This window comes from Trichoplusia ni, chromosome 19 (genome assembly GCF_003590095.1).
Source record: "Trichoplusia ni isolate ovarian cell line Hi5 chromosome 19, tn1, whole genome shotgun sequence".
In the NCBI taxonomy this organism is placed as follows: Eukaryota; Metazoa; Arthropoda; class Insecta; order Lepidoptera; family Noctuidae; genus Trichoplusia; species Trichoplusia ni.
In genome coordinates, this window is record NC_039496.1 from 158,569 (window position 1) to 177,223 (window position 18,655).

An 18,655-nucleotide genomic window follows, 5' to 3' on the forward strand; every position below is an offset into this window, starting at 1 on the left:
TGTTCTGGCGCATGACTGAAATAACTCGGTTTCATCATAACACTATCTACTTGCTTACATTTTATTTTCATACTATAGGTACTAGAACATGTGTTTGGAAAGCAAGCGGGCTCACAAGTCATTATGGCCAACATCAGTCATCCAAATTGATTTCGTGACGAGATTCAGAAAATAATCAAGTTTTGAAAGCATCACTTTAAAATATTAAATTAGACGCAATACGAAATGGTGCGCTTAGTCTGGTACCATACTGATCTATTAAAGTTATTAACAGTCCATAAATCCATACACTTTCGCTTTCTTCAAACTGCTTTTAGAGCATCCTTGACCCAATACTTTTTCGGATCAAAATGAGGTCAAAGTTTTAGCAAAAAATTATAAGCGCAGACTAGTTTTGTAACTAATACAATATGTTCCTTGTGACTCTGCTCCATAGAGGACTTGCCAACATCTATAGTGATATAAATGCGGTTGTTGAAGAGGGACGAAGCTATGAATCGTGTAGCGCACCGTCACACCTCCACAGCTGAATATTACTTGAAGCGATGATCTCTGATGAATTCTATAGGTTTCTGAGAAGACAATTCCATGCATCCCGGGCCTATTATCGCATTGTGATGATACGAGAACGCGGATGCTGATCCATGCCTTGATGTAATCTCAGGCATCGCTCTCCACAATTATTGAGAACGTGTATGGTGTACGTAGTGCAGGAGTACTTAGTAGAGTCTTCGATAATGTAGGGACTAGATGGCTATTGTAAATGTTCATGATTTTCGATTTCCTAGCAAAGGATTTTCCTCCTTTCTATTCCTTAGAGTATTCTCTTATATATAAAAATGAATTGCTGTTCGTTAGACTCGCTAAAACTCGAGAACGGTTGAGCCGATTTGGCAGCAGTCTAGGGAAGGTTGAAACGGTTTTAAAGTATGGAATAATTGCAAAAAAATACATCAACTTCTAGGCGGCACATAGTTCGCCGGGACAGCTAGTACTTAGTAAGAGTTTTGGGTAGGTGCAAAATTAAATGAAGCTATCTATATGTAGGTTCTACATAGCGCTTACAGTTAGACGACAGCAATCAATAGGTACAGATATAAAACTTATAAACATCATTATCTGTGTGGAGTAGAAGAACAGAAAACATTTAAAACATCGACCAGACAAAATCACATTTTTTAATTTCTTCCAACCTTGCAATGTTATTGATAAAGGGCCTATAAAAGTGCAGTAGTCTGGACAATGCATAATGTTGCAAGTGACAATTAATGGTGTTGCCGCCGCAGCGCCGCGCAACGCGACCTCCGCCCGGCTGCCGACACGACGGCATAATTTCTGCCATTTATGGCACTAGCAGACCCTGATAACGTTTTCATAAGAACTCAGTGTTAACGGCTGTCAATTTGCGTTTTAATCAAAGTAACAACCCTTGTAATTGCGTCGTATTTGCATGCACACTGTACATACAAGTTTTTTAATACTTAATTACGATTATTTATTCAAAAATATATGTACTTCGTTGTTACTTACCTACATACATAGTAAAAATGATCGGTACATTTGTGAATGTGTATGTGCGGAACCGGTTGCATCCCCAGAATATTGCAATGTCAAAAATCATATAAGTATCGAGTAACTCACACACCCAAATACTTTTTAAATGAATCAAAGTGACAATGATCTACAATGAGAAAGACATTTTCCCCAATGAAGCAGAAAAAGTTACGAGAAAAAAACGGATAAACAAGGTTCAATTTATTGTCATTCTTATCTGACAATAATAATAGCTTATCAACTTTATTCAACACAACACAAGGCGCCATTTAATTAACATTTGCAATACCATATTAGGTATTAGTTACTTGATAGTATCCTGTTTACTCAAGCGTATTGTTAAGATCATAACACGTAACACATTTAGCATTCTGCAGTGCCATATGTTCTGAAACCTTGTAATGCTTTATAGAGCTAATTTAGTATATTATTGTACTTGAATGGTCACTAAGCATGGCGCGTCCAGTTGCCAATCATAGCTATGACTAAGATAGATAAGTATTTTTATCTTAAATAGATATGCCTGGTTTTAAGACTGATATTCTGATTTTATGACAACGTTACGTGCTTTATCTGACTAGAATATCGTTAACGCAGTTTCCTACTCAATCTTATTGTTTCTCTAAATATATTAAATAAATCTGATAAGTTTTTTTTTTGTTTCGTAATATATTGTAATAACTTAATTATACACATGCGGCCAGAAATACCACAATAATAATGTTCATTTACATCAATTAGTGATTACGATACCATCATAACGATATTATAAACTGTTGTGATATATAACCATGCTTGGCAGTAAGATTTTCCCGCGCTGACTCACCACCCGCTCCGCAAGCCGCTACTGGTCTTGTATGGCGCTCATGTACCAATTAAAATGTAATGTTTTAAGCTTACGAAGGTGATTATTTACTTGGTATGCAATAAAACTATAATATACGTTCACCAACTCAATCTTAATAAAGGCAAAGTAAGTTTAAAAACATATTTCTCAACACAATTTATGTTCTGGCTCAGAAATAATTTCTGTTACAAGAATGACACAGATAAATGTCACAGATGATCAGATAAGATAATGAAGCAAAGTATATATTATTCAGACATTAAAAAAACATAAACAAAAAAAAATAATTAAAGTCATTTATTCAAACAGTCAACTTAAAATAATTCTATTGAATTTTCCTGTGATATTCAGGCGTCGCGTTACCGTAGTCTTGCAAATTAAACAATGTGGATCTATTGGTGACCATATACTTTAGGAAATCTTGTATGTAGGTCAACACGAGTTGTAAAGACTTCTCGTCTAATGCTGTGTAAGCAAGCATCGGGCCCATTTTAGCGAAAAGCCTTAATAAATGTATGGAGCCGTATATTTGAGACATCGGCGTGTCTGGGTATTCATGCAAAATCTCGCTGTACTGCGGTCGCTCGAACTTATATAGGAGTTGTGACCCGAGCGTTGAGTTAAAGTATTCTTTAATGCCTCCGGTTATATCAACTAATACTGATTCCTTAGACGGATTGTGGGACTTGCTCGACTTCTTGAAGGCTAGGTAGTTGTCGACGATCTGTGCCACGGTGAGCTTAGCAGGCAGTATGGCGAGTTTCTGTTGCCTTGTGATGACGTCCCAGTCGTCTACGAGCCATACTTTGAGTTCCTCGGGTATTTTAATCTTCACTTCAATCTTAGCTAGATATTGCTCTTCAGATTCGATTGACAGATCTAACCGGCCTCGCTTCTTCCTACAAAAATAATATTCATGTTAACTAAAATGTTACAACAGATCCGTCACCAGTCTGGTTTCCTTTATTTATAATTTACAGAAAATCGAATAGTATCTCCATGATAAACATTACCAGTAACGCCATCTATCGCGAAGCTGGGTCATCTTTACGGAAAACAATATCAAAACAACACGTATTTACAAATAAATACTCGTTTTTATTAATAGTTTTAGTATGATTGAGAAAAACACCCAATTAATTAAGGGTTAACATTTTCGATATATAATATTTATTTAGAAACTGGTTATTTACTTCTTTAACACACTATACAGGGTTCGGCACTCGAAGTGTAACCAATTAAAAAGGTCATAAATTCTGTTTGGAAAATTACTTTCACTTAATTCAAAGTATAAAATGTGTAAAAATAATACAAAATTCAGAAACAATTTACTTTTGCTCGATATGACCACCTTTTGCCTTGACTATGGCCTTGAGACGGTCCAAAAACGAATCGCAAGCTGCCCGAATGTGACTTGCAGGTATTTTGGCCCATTCGCGGACAATGACTTTTTTCAACGCCTCAAGACTGCAGTATCTTTTAGTTCGGACCTTGCTCTCCAAAATGGCCCAAAGAGAATAATCCATCGGATTCGCGTCTGGTGAATTCGAGAGCCATTGTGTGGACGTTAAGAAGTTCGGAACATTGTTTTTCAGCCATTCTTGGTTCACTCGAGCTTTATGAGACGGTGCCGAGTCCTGTTGAAACGTCCATGGTCTGTAACCGAAATGTTTGTCTGCCCACGGCTGCAAAGCAACCTCCAGAATATTTTCCCGATAATATTGCGCATTTACCTTGACGCCAGGATCGATGAAAACGATGGGAGAGCCCCCATCTACGGTTACAGCGGCCCAAACCATTACCTGTGGCGGTTGCTGCCTCCTGGTGGCAAATCGATGACTCAAATTCTCGTATGAACGGTCGGTCAAGTAAACCCTATCGTTTTAAGAGTTTACGAATTGATCAAATGTAAAAATTTTCTCGTCAGAAAACACAATGTTCGGAAATTGACCACGTTCGGCCAAGCGAAGCAACTCCTTCGCTCTCTCAAGTCTGACTTGTTGCTGCTTCAGTGTGAGATCTCGCGCCTTTTGGATCTTATATGGCTTGACCTTGAGATCATTTTTCAGTATGCGGCGGATGCTACGGTCAGATATTTTCAGTTCTTTCGCCATTTGATTGGCACTTCGTCGGGGATTTCGCTCAAGTCGCTTCTTCACTTTCTGAACCATCTCACGTGCCGTTGCAGTCTTTTGATGACCACCTCCATGACGTTTTGCGATGCTACCAGTATCATTGTAACGAGTTATGGTGCGATAAACGAAAACTTTATTCACTTTAAGGTGTTTAAGCTCTCGAACAATCGCTGGTTGTGATTTTCCAGCTAAATACAATGCAATCACACTATTACGTTTGAAATCCATTACTGATTTCTTTTTTCGTGTTCACTCTCGGCAAAATGCTTTCGCGCGCTTTTAAACAATACTCTGAACTGTCACTCAGGTAACTTACAGACAGCTAATGCGCATGCGTCAGCTGCGCGAGCGGTCTGAAGTTGGTTACACTTCGAGTGCCGGACCCTGTACATAGTCAAAACATGGCATACAGTCAACATTTCTTTGTTTTATTAGTAGTAATTTTCCGCAGTAATATTTATAATAAAACTATTACTTACTTGGGTTGATCAGAGCCAGAGTCGGCTGGTGTATCTTTGCTCTGAGTCTTTGTGGCCTTGGCTGGTGCAGGAGTAGTCACTTCTGGCTCTTTGCCTGTAATAAATAAATAGTTAAACATTAACTTGTCTTAGTGGCCAAACATTTATATTCTAAAGAAAGCTGCTGGCTGTGGTTTTGTACATTTTTCCCAAAACAGGAATGTATGATAATAGACGACATCTTTGGGAGGCTTATGTTGAGTTCAAAATTAGTGATCGGCAGACATATCACAAAAAGAATACCTTCACATTCATCATTCTTTTCTCAATTCTACTACTTTATTTTTAATATTGAGTATAACTTCATCTTAACTTTGATTCCAAATATATATTTTCAATCTCATGGTATAATAGTAGCGACTAAGTTAAGTGTGGTTTCAATCATCATATTCAATTAAAACTTCTCTCTTTCTTACAAAAGGGCTATAGAATCTGAGTAAAAATTATGTAATGCAAAAATAGTTAGCAGTTTTGTGCAGTTAACATAATAGTTAAAAGTTAGTAGAATGTGTGACTATGATTTTGAGGCCACTTCTTTCCATGATTACAACAATATTGGAGATGGCAAGCCTCTTTTATTGCTTCATTGTATTTTAAGGTCATTTTGTCTTTATTAACTTTACCCAATTCACAGGATGTCTTAAAAAGTTAGCAAAGGATTAAAACAGAAACTAATATTACTTCATAGTATACTAAATTTTACTCATGCATAGGCATAATATTAAACTGTTTACACCTAGGCCAACTTGTAATATGAGTTTTGCTGCCTTTGTTCTTGATGAGGGAGGATTCCGGTAGGTCCGGTCATCATTGTCTTTTTTAATATGTGATGTTACATTCAATCATAATGGATCTACCATATGATAACTAATATAATTAATATTACCAGCAGGCGTTGATGCTCTGGACTCTTCCCTAGCTGGGGTGGCACTCGCAGCTGCTTCTGACTTCCTACCTTTAGCAGGAGCTGAAAAATTTATGGTACATATTGAATACAAATTTATTTCTAACTATGTAATGTTTGAAAGTAATTAAGAATAAGGTTTTTTCTGTGATAATATTTAGGCATCAGTCTGGTTACTTTTGCACACTCCTTACCCAGGTTTTATGGACATGGAATAACATGCCTAAATAAGTTAAAGTCAGAAAGTTATAGGTAGACATGGCTGATTGCACACTCATTCCATATCATTCATAGCAGATGAGTATTGATTGATCTAAATTTAAAGTACCTGTACTGTCAACATATAAAACTATAGGTTTAATTTCATTTGAACGAAGCAGGATAACATACAAATGTAGAATGGTTCGTGTAGATATCGCATAAAACTTAGCAAATGCTTTTGTTACATACTTTTTTTAGTCTTCGTCGGTTGTGCCGAGTGTGCCCTCTGTACCTCCTTCTGTCTCTGCACGTTGGCTTCGTTGTATTTGAGGACTCGACTCTCGGGAACCCACTCATCCCAACTGAAACGTTAAAATATATTAATATTTAAATACTCAAAGGTTATATCGATGACATTTAATGGTAGTTTCCACAAAAGAAAAGTCTCACAACTAAGACTTTACTTACTTCTTGTTCCAACCAGCGTAATGGATGAGATATCGGACATGCTTATCTTTCGTAACCGAACTTTTGAGACATTTTGCCTCGTAAATCAGGGGTCCATGAAAACACAACACTTTTTCACCTGTAATTATTAAGACGGTCAGTATTATTAGTAAAAATTAAGAGCTAATATAAGTAATGCTCAACTATTGTAACTTTTTTTAACTGATTATTATATTAATAAAGCTATATTATTGAAATTTACCATCAGCAAACTTCAGCTTCGGTGCCATATTTTTATTTACTATTATTTTATTTCTTTGCAACCATAGATTATACATTTGTAAAATAGCCATAAATGCTTGTTTAGTTTTTATGCTCTATGGTATGATAGTCTATTCTATGATTCTATCGATTGTGGGCCATATACGCGACTTAAACATGATCAACAACAAAACTAAGAACAAAACAGATTTTATTAAGTTTTTCTAACTAAACTTGAAGTTTGTCGTCCCAATATCAATGACAATGCCTAAACATTGCCTAAAAGATTATGACATTTAATCTTCGTCCAATATACCGCCATCTAGACTATGGGATTGATAACTATGACATGTACTCAGCAAAAGATATGATAGAGGGCAGTAGTAGTATAATTAAAAAAACAATGTTTCACTATAATCTTACCTTATAGTCCTGTCAAATGAGCTCCAAAAATAGGGGACATAGGGGTAGGGCTACATTAATTCGCACCCAGCTTAAAATTGGCATGAAGATGGGGGAAACTATTACACACAATTTGTCAATTATCCACATCAGTTCAACTTGTGGAAAAAACCTATCCAAGGTCTAATGTTGCAAAAATCGTTTTTTGAGTTTACCAGCTAAACGGTAAGTTTAATTACAAAAATAAATGAGAAAATATTCATCATGCAATTGTCTATAAAAATTGCTCATACAGTTTTTTTCCTAAGAAGCACCATTTCGGAAATATGTCGATGCAAAATTTTGAAAAAGTTCTGTTAGAAAATGAAAATCTTTATTCGCAGAGGTATGGTAAATACAAAAGTTACTCATAATATTTATGTCAATTACCGTTTAAACGTTACAGAACGATAATCGGCCTTGAGCAACATCTGTCTGCTATTCAAGAAGGGTCCGCGTGGCGACGCTCGTATACCTGCAAATTTTTCAAATTCCGAACTAGATGGAATAACATTAGTCTCAAGCATTCCTTCGTAGTAAGAGCACGTAGTTATTGCTTATATTTTCAAAGAAAATGTGCAGTTTTGTGGTTGTAATAGAAATGTCGCAATTTTGCTTTATTTGTAACAAACATTTGGCCGAAAGCGACACAGTTACTGTTGGTCTAGGCCTAAAGACATTAATTGACGCAAGTATTGAAAGAGGAGATGAATTTTCAGAATACCTAAAAGACCAGACTTCTGTGACAGTTCATGTAGAGTGTCGAAAACACTACACTCGGTAGGGTACAATCGCCGCATTTAAAAGAAAACAGGAAGAAGAACAAGCTAAGCCAAGTACATCAAAAATAAGTCCACCTCGTACTAGAGCACGCGTGAGTGAATCATTTTTTTGTTTTAAAAAGTGTTGCTTATTTTGTGGCAATGAATTGAATGAAGAGTTAGAAAACAGAAAAGCACTGAAGTATCGGCGTAAAATTTGCCATGTATCAACACTTTCATTCAAAGAAACAATCTTGAATATAGCCCAGACTCGTTCTGATTATGTAGCAAAAGCTGTTATTACTCGAATTGAGGTTGAACATGATTTAGTTGCTGCCAAAACTAAATATCATAAAGACTGTCATAATGCCTTCTTGAGACCGACTACAGGAGGTCAAGTCGGTCGTCCTCAATCTGAAACTACGAATCTTGCAATGGAAGAAATATTTGCACACATGGAAAATAGTGGTAATTGTCAATTTACATTACACGAATTACAAAATATTTCCAAAAAATCGTTAGACAATAGAACCATTACAAGACGATTAAAGTTGAAGTATGGCGATAAAATTATTATAACGGAAAAATCAGGAGCATCAACATTTATATGTTTTGTTGATAATCTCTATGATATTTTAAATCGATGTAGCTACGAAAAGAAAAACAAATGAAAAAGAAGAGCAATTTAGAATCCTGAAGGCTGCGGCAGCAATCATTCGAGAAGATAATCAATCAGCAATATTTGTAAAAAAAAAACCGAATTAATACAGAACATTTGAAATCAGTATGCACAAGTATTAGCCATAGTATTATGGCTGCTGTTCGGCCAAGATCTTTTAAGTCAAAATGACAATTGGGTCATTAGAAAAATGCTCAATGGTCATGCTTATGCGAGAGCTGTTCGAGATCATACATTATTTCAATTAACTTAAGTGATAATAATATTGAAAGAGATGCAAATCTTATCATTGCTGCTGAAAACATTATAGACAACACTATTTCATATAATGGTGTTGAAAATGATGACGAAATATCTGGAGCATTTGTCGATAAGCTCAATGAAAAACTAAGAGAATATGAAGAACGTGGACCTACAGCAAAACTTTGTTTTTTTTTTTTTATATGGCATCAATTTATTGCGAAGGAGTTTATTAGGGCTGAGCGCATGGGAGATTGGCAAGCTCTTTTAAACAGCGTTAAACAAATGCTCCCTTACTTCCACGCATCGGGAAATTTTATATTTACAAGTTAAGTTACAATTAGAGAACCGTATGAATACTCTTTATAAACAGTTCACAGAAGGATATTTCACTGTTCGACGTTCAGATAAATTAAGTTGCGGAACTGCAACAGATATGGTGATCGAGCAGTCAATGACGGAAGCTATGAAGACAGATGGAGGTCTTGCTCGAGGGAGAAGTACAAAAGACGGTGTAATAAGTAAATAGGTTACTGTTTGTGAAGGATTGGAAGATCTCGCTAATGTTAGAATGCAAGTGATTCACGACTAAAGAAAAATTCTAATGACATACAGAATCTTCAGGAGTGGTTTTCATTGCATGATCCGTTTCCGGAAGTTAACAAATTTTATCTATTGCTAGTGGAGTCGTTGGTGATGATAAAATTAATTGTCACAAAGCTAAAAAAGTTGGGTCGTTTTGTTCAATAGCATGTATCAGTTGTCGAGGCCAATCGTGCTCCAATGGTAAATCGCCAGTAGAAGAGGATTCTTACAATATATGCGAGGAGACATCTGATGCATCGCTCTATGAACAATTTATTTGTACTCAGCAGGAAGATGGAGGAGAAGAACAAGACAGTATGAATTATGTTCCATTAGAAGAGTAACAACCAGACGTATGATTTTCTCAAATTACTCATTACTTACACTGCTCTTCGATTACGATTAATTCTAAATACAATAGTTTTTAACTCAATAGAACCACAATAGATCGTGGAATAGGCCTACCATTGAAACCACAAAAAGAATACTTAAATTGCAATTTTTGTCTCACCTATTTTTATAATAAAGCTGGCAAACTCAAAAAATCTATTTTTCAACAATTGACCTTGATTTTTTTTTCCGCAAGTGTGGATAATTGAAAAAATTGTGTGTTAGAGGGTCCCCAATATTCATGCCAATTTTTTGCTGGGTGCGAATTAATGTAGCCTTGAATGTCTATTGTGACTGGACTATTACCTGTAACCTTTGGTTTAAGAAAATTTAAAAGAAATCATATTATTAAATAGTTTTGGATACTTTTTTACGGCAAAAATATTATAAGTCCATCAGGGTTTGACTGCAACGATAGCCGAGTGGTTGAGGTCACCACGCCAAACCCACTGAGCGCGACGGTCGCGGGTTCGATCCCCGCGTAGGACAAGCATTTGTGTGGTCCACGAATGCTTGTCCTGAGTCTGGGTGTCTTTGTGCATGTGATTTGAATGTTTGTGAAACCCTCCGCGACACAAGGATTAAATTCCTTAGTGCGAGAGGATATATCTCATGATACCCTAATTTTAAAACCACTTCTTCTAAAATGTAACTACTGTCAGCCATAGTTATTGGAAAAACATAAAAAAAAACAAATAATACTCCGAGAGTAAGGAATTTATTCCTTGTTTCAAGGGGCTTCTACAAACATTCAAGTCACATGCAAAATGCACTCAGACTCAGGACAAGCATTGGTGGATCAGAACAGACAAGACATAAACGCTTGTCCTACAAGGGGGGTCCCGGTCATCACGGAGAACTGATCACCTCTATTGTGATTCATGTTTAACGAATGGATGTTGCCAGCGGATAGGTACAAGGCTTACCTATTACGGAGTTTGGGAATAATTGCCAATGTCTTTGACGAAACGAATATTTCACAAAGATTATATCACAAAGATTTCAAATGTTTTAAATCAATTCTTATCATTATTTGCATTCAAATTCGACGTAACTCCTTATATCAAAGTCATATATCGCTCGTAATTGATTACGAATCGAAAAGCGTAACAAACAAACTTATATTCAGATCCTACAGTAACGCGAAAGTTTGTATGTATGGATGTTTGTTCCGCTTTCAGGCAAAATCCACTGAACGGATTTAGACGGATCTTTTCTAAGAGAATTCTTCGGTTTTGTTTTCACGAAACTTTTTCACTTACAAAGGAGAGGGAACATTGTCACTTGAATCGGGCTAAACATGGTCAAAGCTTTTCTGATTTTTCTTCTTTTACCTAACTACCAATTTTTCAAATATTTAAGACATTATGGAAGTCGTCAGTCGTCGGTCGTCTCTTGTTTCCAACAAAGTTTTTAAGCGACATCCGTTACTTTAAAATTAAAATCTGTGTAACTTTTGATAAGATTGACCCGATGTTTATCGGGCGGTCAGACTATTGTTATCATCGAGTACACGCCCCATTTCTACGTCTGATAAGAAGTTCGTAAACAAAATATATCGTGAACCAACTCGATGTTACATCATTAACACGAAAATACGATTCACGGATCGAGCAACCTTCGTTGGAAGGCACGGCCAACACTGTAAAGTGTGGAGGCCAGTCAGTCGGCGTCAGCTGACAGTGAAACACGTGTTTTTTGCTGAATTTAACTATCACGTCGCAATGTCTCAGCAAGGGCCGGCGTTTGACGTCAACGCTATGACGCTGACTCGGTGGGTCCTAGGACAGCAGAGGACCGCACCTTCAGCTACCGGCGACCTGACCCAGCTGCTGAACTCCATCCAAACAGCTGTCAAGGCTATACAATCGGCCGTGAGGAAAGCCGGCATCGCTAAACTGTTCGTATTCACACTATTATTATTTATACCGGCGTGTTGCGTGGTATTTTATAATTACTCTACGTAATGTTTGTTGAAACTATTGTTAAATGTAGCGCAACTTGTAAACGTCTTGCTGACCAAATACTTTATAAACACCTCTCATAAAAGTAGTCAAGTTTCTTGCTGTCTATTCCGCGGTTATTGCACTCCTAGGAAAATCTTTCTCGCTTCCAAAAGCGTAATATTTACTAGGTGTTCTATTGCCTGCTAACTTACTACACAAAATTGATCGTCCTGAAAATAGGTTTACATTTTAAATTAAATCAGGGGCTTACCGTGACTTAATTTAAAATGTTTAATGAAACGTCCCATATTCTACTTAGAATTTTTGTGGCGTGCTGTTATCAAAAAATATTGGTCTTCAAAGCCAATATTTGCATTACTGCGTCAATAAACGAATAAATACTGCATCTTATTGAATGTGTGAAAGTTACATAAAATATATTTCTGACAATTGTTGTATGTAAATTATGAGAATTTAACCTTGTAGGACACCATTCACCTGAGGATGTAACTATCTTTAATATAAATATGGAAATTACAATATTGCAATTTCTAATTTCTACATTAATCATGTACGCATTCAATAGTTAAACTAGAATATTTTCTAATGAATCCATGCTTGGCCCAGCGAGCAGGGTAAAGTGCCAAGCAAAAATGATTGCAGACTAGAAACGTTTACGTTGGTGAATTTAGTAGTATAATTTGAATCAAGATCTAGTAAACTATATAGTACCGAAAAAAGAAAAAAGTTGACTACGTGTTTGTGTTCCAAAAAACAGATAGTTTTCATAAAGAATAATTTTGCTTCCCGTTCAAAATTGCTGTCAACTGACCATTTTGTTTGGATGGAGCATTTTTTTGTGTTATTGCTTTCGTAATAAGTTGTTTATTTCCATGCTATGAATTGCTACTTAGAATATAACCGAGGATGTTGAAACATGTTGTTTCTATATTTTTCTACGCCAAATTCAACGTTCTTTTGACCTTGCGACTGCCACACCTCCGTCTATAAGCCAATACGTAAATGTTTCGAGACACACCCGCGGCCGGTATAACGGGTTTCAATCAAAACTTGATGCTATCGCCATTATCGCCAGGTACCTAACACTAATCACAACAAGGGAATCGATCAAGTCTTGTCAATGACGTGGTTTGGAAATCTGCTGACGCGACATTATGTTTTGAAATAGATCTAAGGAATATTTATTTCTGGAAGTCATTCTATGTTCTACGGAGACGTCACAGACCTACGTAAATAATTTCATTAACATTAGGAATGTCTCGTGAATACATCAATATAAAGTTCAGTGGAAACGTCACAGAAGTGATAAAATCAATTTCGTCTAATATACTTTTGTTCTCTATCATATGAATTATGAGAAATTTGTTTAGAATAGTTGTTTTCTCCTCATTATTTAACTTTATGGTAGGATAAAAACATAAAGAAAAAAGAAGAGAAAAAGCCTATAACAGAATTTCCATAAAATTTAAGACTGAATTAAATGAACTACCATTTTCGGGATAATGAAGTCATCTGATTAACAAAACAATTTTCAAAACTGATTGTGTCAACAGTCCGAATCGTACCCATATCATGTTCTTTTCTCCTCTAGTCATGGTATATCCGGCGACACGAACGTGCAGGGCGAGCAGGTGAAGAAGCTGGACGTGCTGTCCAACGACCTGTTCATCAACATGCTGAAGTCCTCCTACACCACCTGCCTGCTCGTCTCCGAGGAGAACCCTACCGTCATAGAGGTAGGCTTTGTATAGTTCGGGGACTTGGGACTCATCTGCTTCAATTTTTGTGTAGAGCATAAATATGCTATTGGATTATTCAGTTATTGAAGCGGTCCCTTTTTATCTTTGAAAATTTGAAAATCGTCCTGGAGCTTATTCGCCATGGTTAACGCTGAGAAGTAGTGGCGTTGGGGGGGGCAGAGGGACTGGTCGCCCCGGGCGCCACTATCAGGTGGGCGGCAAAACTATCATGTAAAATTTCGATGTTCTGCTCGCGAACAAAACATTAAGAAACAGGTGTAACTTACGATTCGTACTTTGGGCGTCAAGGTGTGAATCCGCCCCGGGCGACGGTGACCGAAGTGAAAATACTTTAATCCTGCAATGGACTGCTTTAAAGCGAAGCCAATTTACCATAAGTTGTCTTAACCCATTACAGATTTAAGGAGAGTAATTAACATTGATATTCCTAAGATGTTTTCCCATAAATGCCAGGATCAGCTAGCGGTCAAATACGCAGTATACCTGACCAAGCCTAAGACTAGCTTCATAATAATTTATTAACTACATCGATCGGTATTTGACTTTTTTAATACTTATATAATAAAATTTCATAGCAGCTATGAGATAAATAATAAAACGTAAGTACACGATGTACTCCATGTTTATAAACAGTTAAATAGTTAATTGCCCAGTTACGAAACAACTTTATCAGTTACCAGGTCAAATACGACAAAAATGATAAAAAGACACACATTCGTTCACTTTAAGAAAGAATCTGTTTACAAAACTGCAATAATGTTGAGAAGACAATTTAGTTTTCCGCGCCAAGCTGATGTTTTCGTCGAATCGTTTATTAAGGGACGGGAAGACCGATCTAAAAGTCTACATACCTCATAGGTATTTATTATTATTTACTTCTTCTTCTAGACAAATTCGAAAAATATGGCTTCGTATGGTGAGCAGATATGGAGACATTTTCAGTGCCTCATTTATGATTAAGAGATGTCAACATTGTCAACCCATGCTGATCGTTATCTCTTTAAACGAAGCAAAAACAATTTCTATATTTGGAGATTATTTATCTGAATCAAGTTGAATGACTTTTCGGTGACCTAGATGACTTTAATCACATTATATGTTTTTTATCATGATAATTTTGTTGTAGGTTGAAAATGAAAGGCGCGGCAAATACGTGGTATGCTTCGACCCCCTGGACGGTTCCTCAAACATCGACTGCTTGGTTTCAGTCGGCTCCATCTTCTCTATTTACAAGTAAGTACCAATTCCCATCATCATTATCACGTGGGCCTCGCCTACCTATGACGTCTATTGCAGTTGTGAAAGCGTGAAAAGACTTGGGTATAGCGGTATCTTTCTTCCATAACTGTCGTGATATCACGTCAAAACCGTAGTAGGCCGTCTTTTTTTCGGGTGGGAAATCATCAAATGACTCTTTCTGCTTTGGGTCGAGTGGACGAGAATGCCAAACTTCTACTGACTAAACACCCACCCATGTTCCTTCCTTTGTCATTCGTGTACTGAGGCTACGGTAACCTTTTCGGACAGTCCCCGGAAGGACCACGTCAGCCTGGGGCCTACCGTGGCATCGCACTATGTGGCGACGGAGGTATAGTGGTCTCTTTCTTCCACAACTGTCATGAAATCGCGTCAAGGCCGTGGCAGGCCGTCTGATCCCATCAGGAAATTATAGTAAAAAGCCATTATAACAATCGATTGTAATTTAGATTGGAACAAATGGGCATGGATTATGTATTGATTAGATTAACCAGAATAATAAATCATAGTGACTTGATTTTAATGTAAAAGCTAATAGCGTCACACAAAAAATATATTATCTATTGTTACAACTTGCGATACTTATAATGAAATTGATTGTACTCGTGGAAGAAAATATTTAAATCACGATAAAACAGTAGCTTAATAAAGATAGTTTTATTAAACTGATTTATTTTTCGGATGTGATCCTCAATCTGATCTAGCATTGCGTAACAATTCCGTCTAAGTACTGATCTGAACTGAACATTTTTCCGTAGTTCAGAAAGCGTTGGGATGAGAAAAGAAGTTTTATTCATTGATAATAACTTCCAGAAAGACATCGGCAGGCGAGCCCTCGGTATCGGATGCCCTAAAGCCTGGTAACGAGCTCGTCGCTGCCGGGTATGCGCTGTACGGTTCCGCTACGATGCTGGTGCTGGCCCTCGGCAAGGGAAAGGGCGTCCACGGCTTCATGTACGACCCTTCGCTTGGAGAGTTCATCCTCACAGACCCTAACATGAAGATTCCTGAAAAGGGCAACATCTATTCTATTAATGAAGGTAAGAGAATGTTTGCAACTCTGTTGCTACTATCAGGTCTACAAGCACCCCTCTAAAAAGGACTTTGGCCATTGGAAAACAGCCTGTACCGGGAGGGGAAAAAGTGTTTTAAAAGTTAACATCGGTACCGGACTGGTTCGGGTCGATCAATAAGCCACGTATAGCAAAATGGAAATTAAATAATTATGTAAAATAATGATAAAATATTTTCCATTTTCGTCTTGAAAACTTATCCATAATTAAAACCGGTTGCTTTTTAAAGTTCAACTACTTACTGGCCTTCAAAGATTACGAGTTGGGATCCAGCCTGTTTTGTTTAAATCAAATCAAGTTGCAAAAAAAACATATGTACCCCTTGTTGAAGTGACATTCTAGTTTATAATTAATATTATCTTTACTGGTTTATTTCTTAATTATACCTACCTTTAGTCTAGCACTCATATATATCCAGCAAATAGCTTTATTCATTCACGTTGTAAATTGTAATTAAATACATAGAGATGCTTGTGTCCATTGTTCCTTCCAGACATGTTCTAGATAACTCATATTTTACAACAGTTTCTTTGAGTCTTAGATACGCATTAGATTAATTTATGTACAAATAGATAACTTTAAAACTAATTGCCTCTGCATCTTTATGACAAGACTGTCTGTTTTATAACAGACAGGGTTTGTCATAAGTAGGTGCACAGTTTTCATTTGAATTAACCTGGTTTATTAACTTCAGTATCAGTCTTTTATCGCATAGAAAGTTGTTATTAAATAGACAAGGCCTTAAAAATAATGGTGATTGTTATACTCTGCCCGTTCTGAGAAGAACCTTTTGGCAGGTCACAAAATTGTCAGATCGTAAAAACGAACCAGGAAAATAAGAGGCAATATTCGGACAAAAACACTTATTTCACTTTAAATTAAATCAGCAACGACAACGTTAGCAACCTAGAGTATGGTAGTTACAATCATTGGGGGTGTGATTTGTTCGATTTTTGTAAAATCTTTACTTTCGTTTTCATCCAGGTTATGCGGCTGAATGGGAAGCCGGTCTGAAGCAGTACATCGATGACAGGAAGCAGCCAAAGACAGGCAAGGCTTATGGCGCGAGATACGTCGGCTCTATGGTGGCCGACGTTCACAGGACTATCAAATATGGCGGCATCTTCATGTACCCTGCTACCAAGTCCGCGCCAAATGGAAAGGTTAGTTTGAATAAAAATAAATCAGGATTTGAGATGTATAAAGATCGTAAGTCGTGACTTTTATCTTTGAAGAATAGTTAAGTACGAGTATATATGACGAGTCCCAACATGAAGGTGAAATTCAGACAGATCTTTCTTTCAGTTGAAAATAATAGGAAGGAAGTAATATTTCATCACTTATTAAAAAAAATATTGACAATAAGTATTTTATTTTCCTGTAAGGATCAAAATAATCGGACTATCAAAAATTCTTGTTTTTTTTTTTGGTATAAAAGAACAAACCTAAGTCAAATTAATTAATTATCTACACCTCATGCTCAGGCACCAAATACACAAACATTCTATTGCTATCGCCAATTCCACCAGGACTCTGATCTGAATGAGATCATGTAATATCACACGCATTGACCTCGTCTAGACAGCTATCGTGAGGTCAATCCAACACTATTTGTAAACACTTACAACACGCCTATTCTTAATTATAATTATCATTGACACGAGGTAATTTACCTTTCTGGAAACTTTTGTAATTAACAAAGAAAATAAGAGAATTTATGACGACGTATTAACGGCTAAAGTTTATATTGGCTTTTTGTACAAACCTATTGTTTGTGAAAATATTCAATTATGAAAAAGCATGCATTATTGGGTTGTACTAAAACAGTAGTTAATTAAATAAACCACTAAGCGTGGTTATCAGTGCTTGACTAGTAATAAATGCTTTCATACTAATTGCATTGATATTTACTTAATCATTTTAACAATTTATAGTCACTCACTCAATTAGCCTCTTTTTTCTGCATATAGCTTATTATGCCTCTTTTAATTTCTCGAAAAATATTTTTGTTTTCTTCTCAGATTCACAAAATTTAATTAATCTTTTCGCGAAAAATAGTAAATTCTTCACCTAGGACACTGTGTACCGGCAGCGTTCTTTGATTTTAATTTACCGGAGTAACAATGATAAACGTGCATAGACAAGTACTCCCACAAAAAAAAAATTACACAAACTTTAAATGGCTTTTTTTGTACAGCTTCGTCTACTCTACGAATGCAACCCCATGTCGTTTATCGTGACTGAAGCTGGTGGTCTCGCGTCCAATGGTAAGATCCCGATCCTCGACATCGTCCCCACTGGCATCCACCAGCGAGCGCCATGCTACCTCGGCTCCAAGAAAGACGTAGAAGAATTACTTCAGTACCTGAACTAAATACAGGAACTTTTTTGATTCCGATGTAACACGAATGGGTACGAAGATTTCCGATGTACCATATTAAATGCTACCTATTAAATGAAGATTTTGAAACGTGTGCGTCATGAATTGAAATTGCGATTAACCTGACTAAAGTGAATTATTATGATATACCGAATTATTTTTATAATGGTGACTATTTTTGTTGTTGTTATCCTTATTATATAAGAAAGACTGAACCGTTGTTTTATTTTGCTTCTTATAATAACTAAACGGATA

At 36.6% G+C, this 18,655-nt stretch overlaps 2 protein-coding genes and 1 long non-coding RNA gene across 3 annotated transcripts; 2 read left to right on the plus strand and 1 right to left on the minus strand.

Annotated features, from left to right (window-relative positions):
• Positions 1–2,683: 2,683 nt before the first annotated feature.
• LOC113503616 (mortality factor 4-like protein 1) lies at positions 2,684–6,955 on the minus strand. Its single transcript, XM_026885666.1, has 6 exons — positions 6,869–6,955; positions 6,628–6,745; positions 6,409–6,521; positions 5,941–6,021; positions 5,016–5,109; positions 2,684–3,300 (listed from the first exon to the last, which is right to left on the minus strand). The coding sequence occupies exons 1-6, from the start codon at positions 6,942–6,944 to the stop codon at positions 2,727–2,729; spliced, it is 1,056 nt and encodes a 351-aa protein (XP_026741467.1). The 5' UTR covers positions 6,945–6,955; the 3' UTR covers positions 2,684–2,726.
• Positions 6,956–7,271: 316 nt separating this feature from the next.
• LOC113503618 lies at positions 7,272–8,727 on the plus strand. The gene is made up of 2 exons (XR_003401455.1): positions 7,272–7,494; positions 7,715–8,727. It is a non-coding gene; the product is annotated as an uncharacterized LOC113503618 (long non-coding RNA).
• Positions 8,728–11,552: 2,825 nt separating this feature from the next.
• On the plus strand, positions 11,553–18,615 carry LOC113503617 (fructose-1,6-bisphosphatase 1). The gene is made up of 6 exons (XM_026885667.1): positions 11,553–11,863; positions 13,522–13,666; positions 14,817–14,923; positions 15,761–15,987; positions 17,005–17,183; positions 18,218–18,615. Exons 1-6 carry the CDS (start codon positions 11,688–11,690, stop codon positions 18,392–18,394), a joined length of 1,011 nt encoding a protein of 336 aa, XP_026741468.1. The 5' UTR covers positions 11,553–11,687; the 3' UTR covers positions 18,395–18,615.
• Positions 18,616–18,655: the final 40 nt, after the last annotated feature.

Bases quoted from the DNA above. Each gene is read 5' to 3' on its own strand.
- LOC113503617 (XM_026885667.1), top strand. From the start codon at position 11,688: ATGTCTCAGCAAGGGCCGGCGTTTGACGTCAACGCTATGACGCTGACT. The intron at 13,667-14,816 runs GTAGGCTTTGTA...ATTTTGTTGTAG, and splicing joins AGAACCCTACCGTCATAGAG to GTTGAAAATGAAAGGCGCGG. The intron at 14,924-15,760 runs GTAAGTACCAAT...AATAACTTCCAG, and splicing joins TCCATCTTCTCTATTTACAA to AAAGACATCGGCAGGCGAGC.
- LOC113503616 (XM_026885666.1), bottom strand. From the start codon at position 6,944: ATGTATAATCTATGGTTGCAAAGAAATAAAATAATAGTAAATAAAAAT. The intron at 6,746-6,868 runs GTAAATTTCAAT...TAATAATTACAG, and splicing joins GAAGCTGAAGTTTGCTGATG to GTGAAAAAGTGTTGTGTTTT. The intron at 6,022-6,408 runs GTATGTAACAAA...TAAATTTTTCAG, and splicing joins ACCGACGAAGACTAAAAAAA to CTCCTGCTAAAGGTAGGAAG.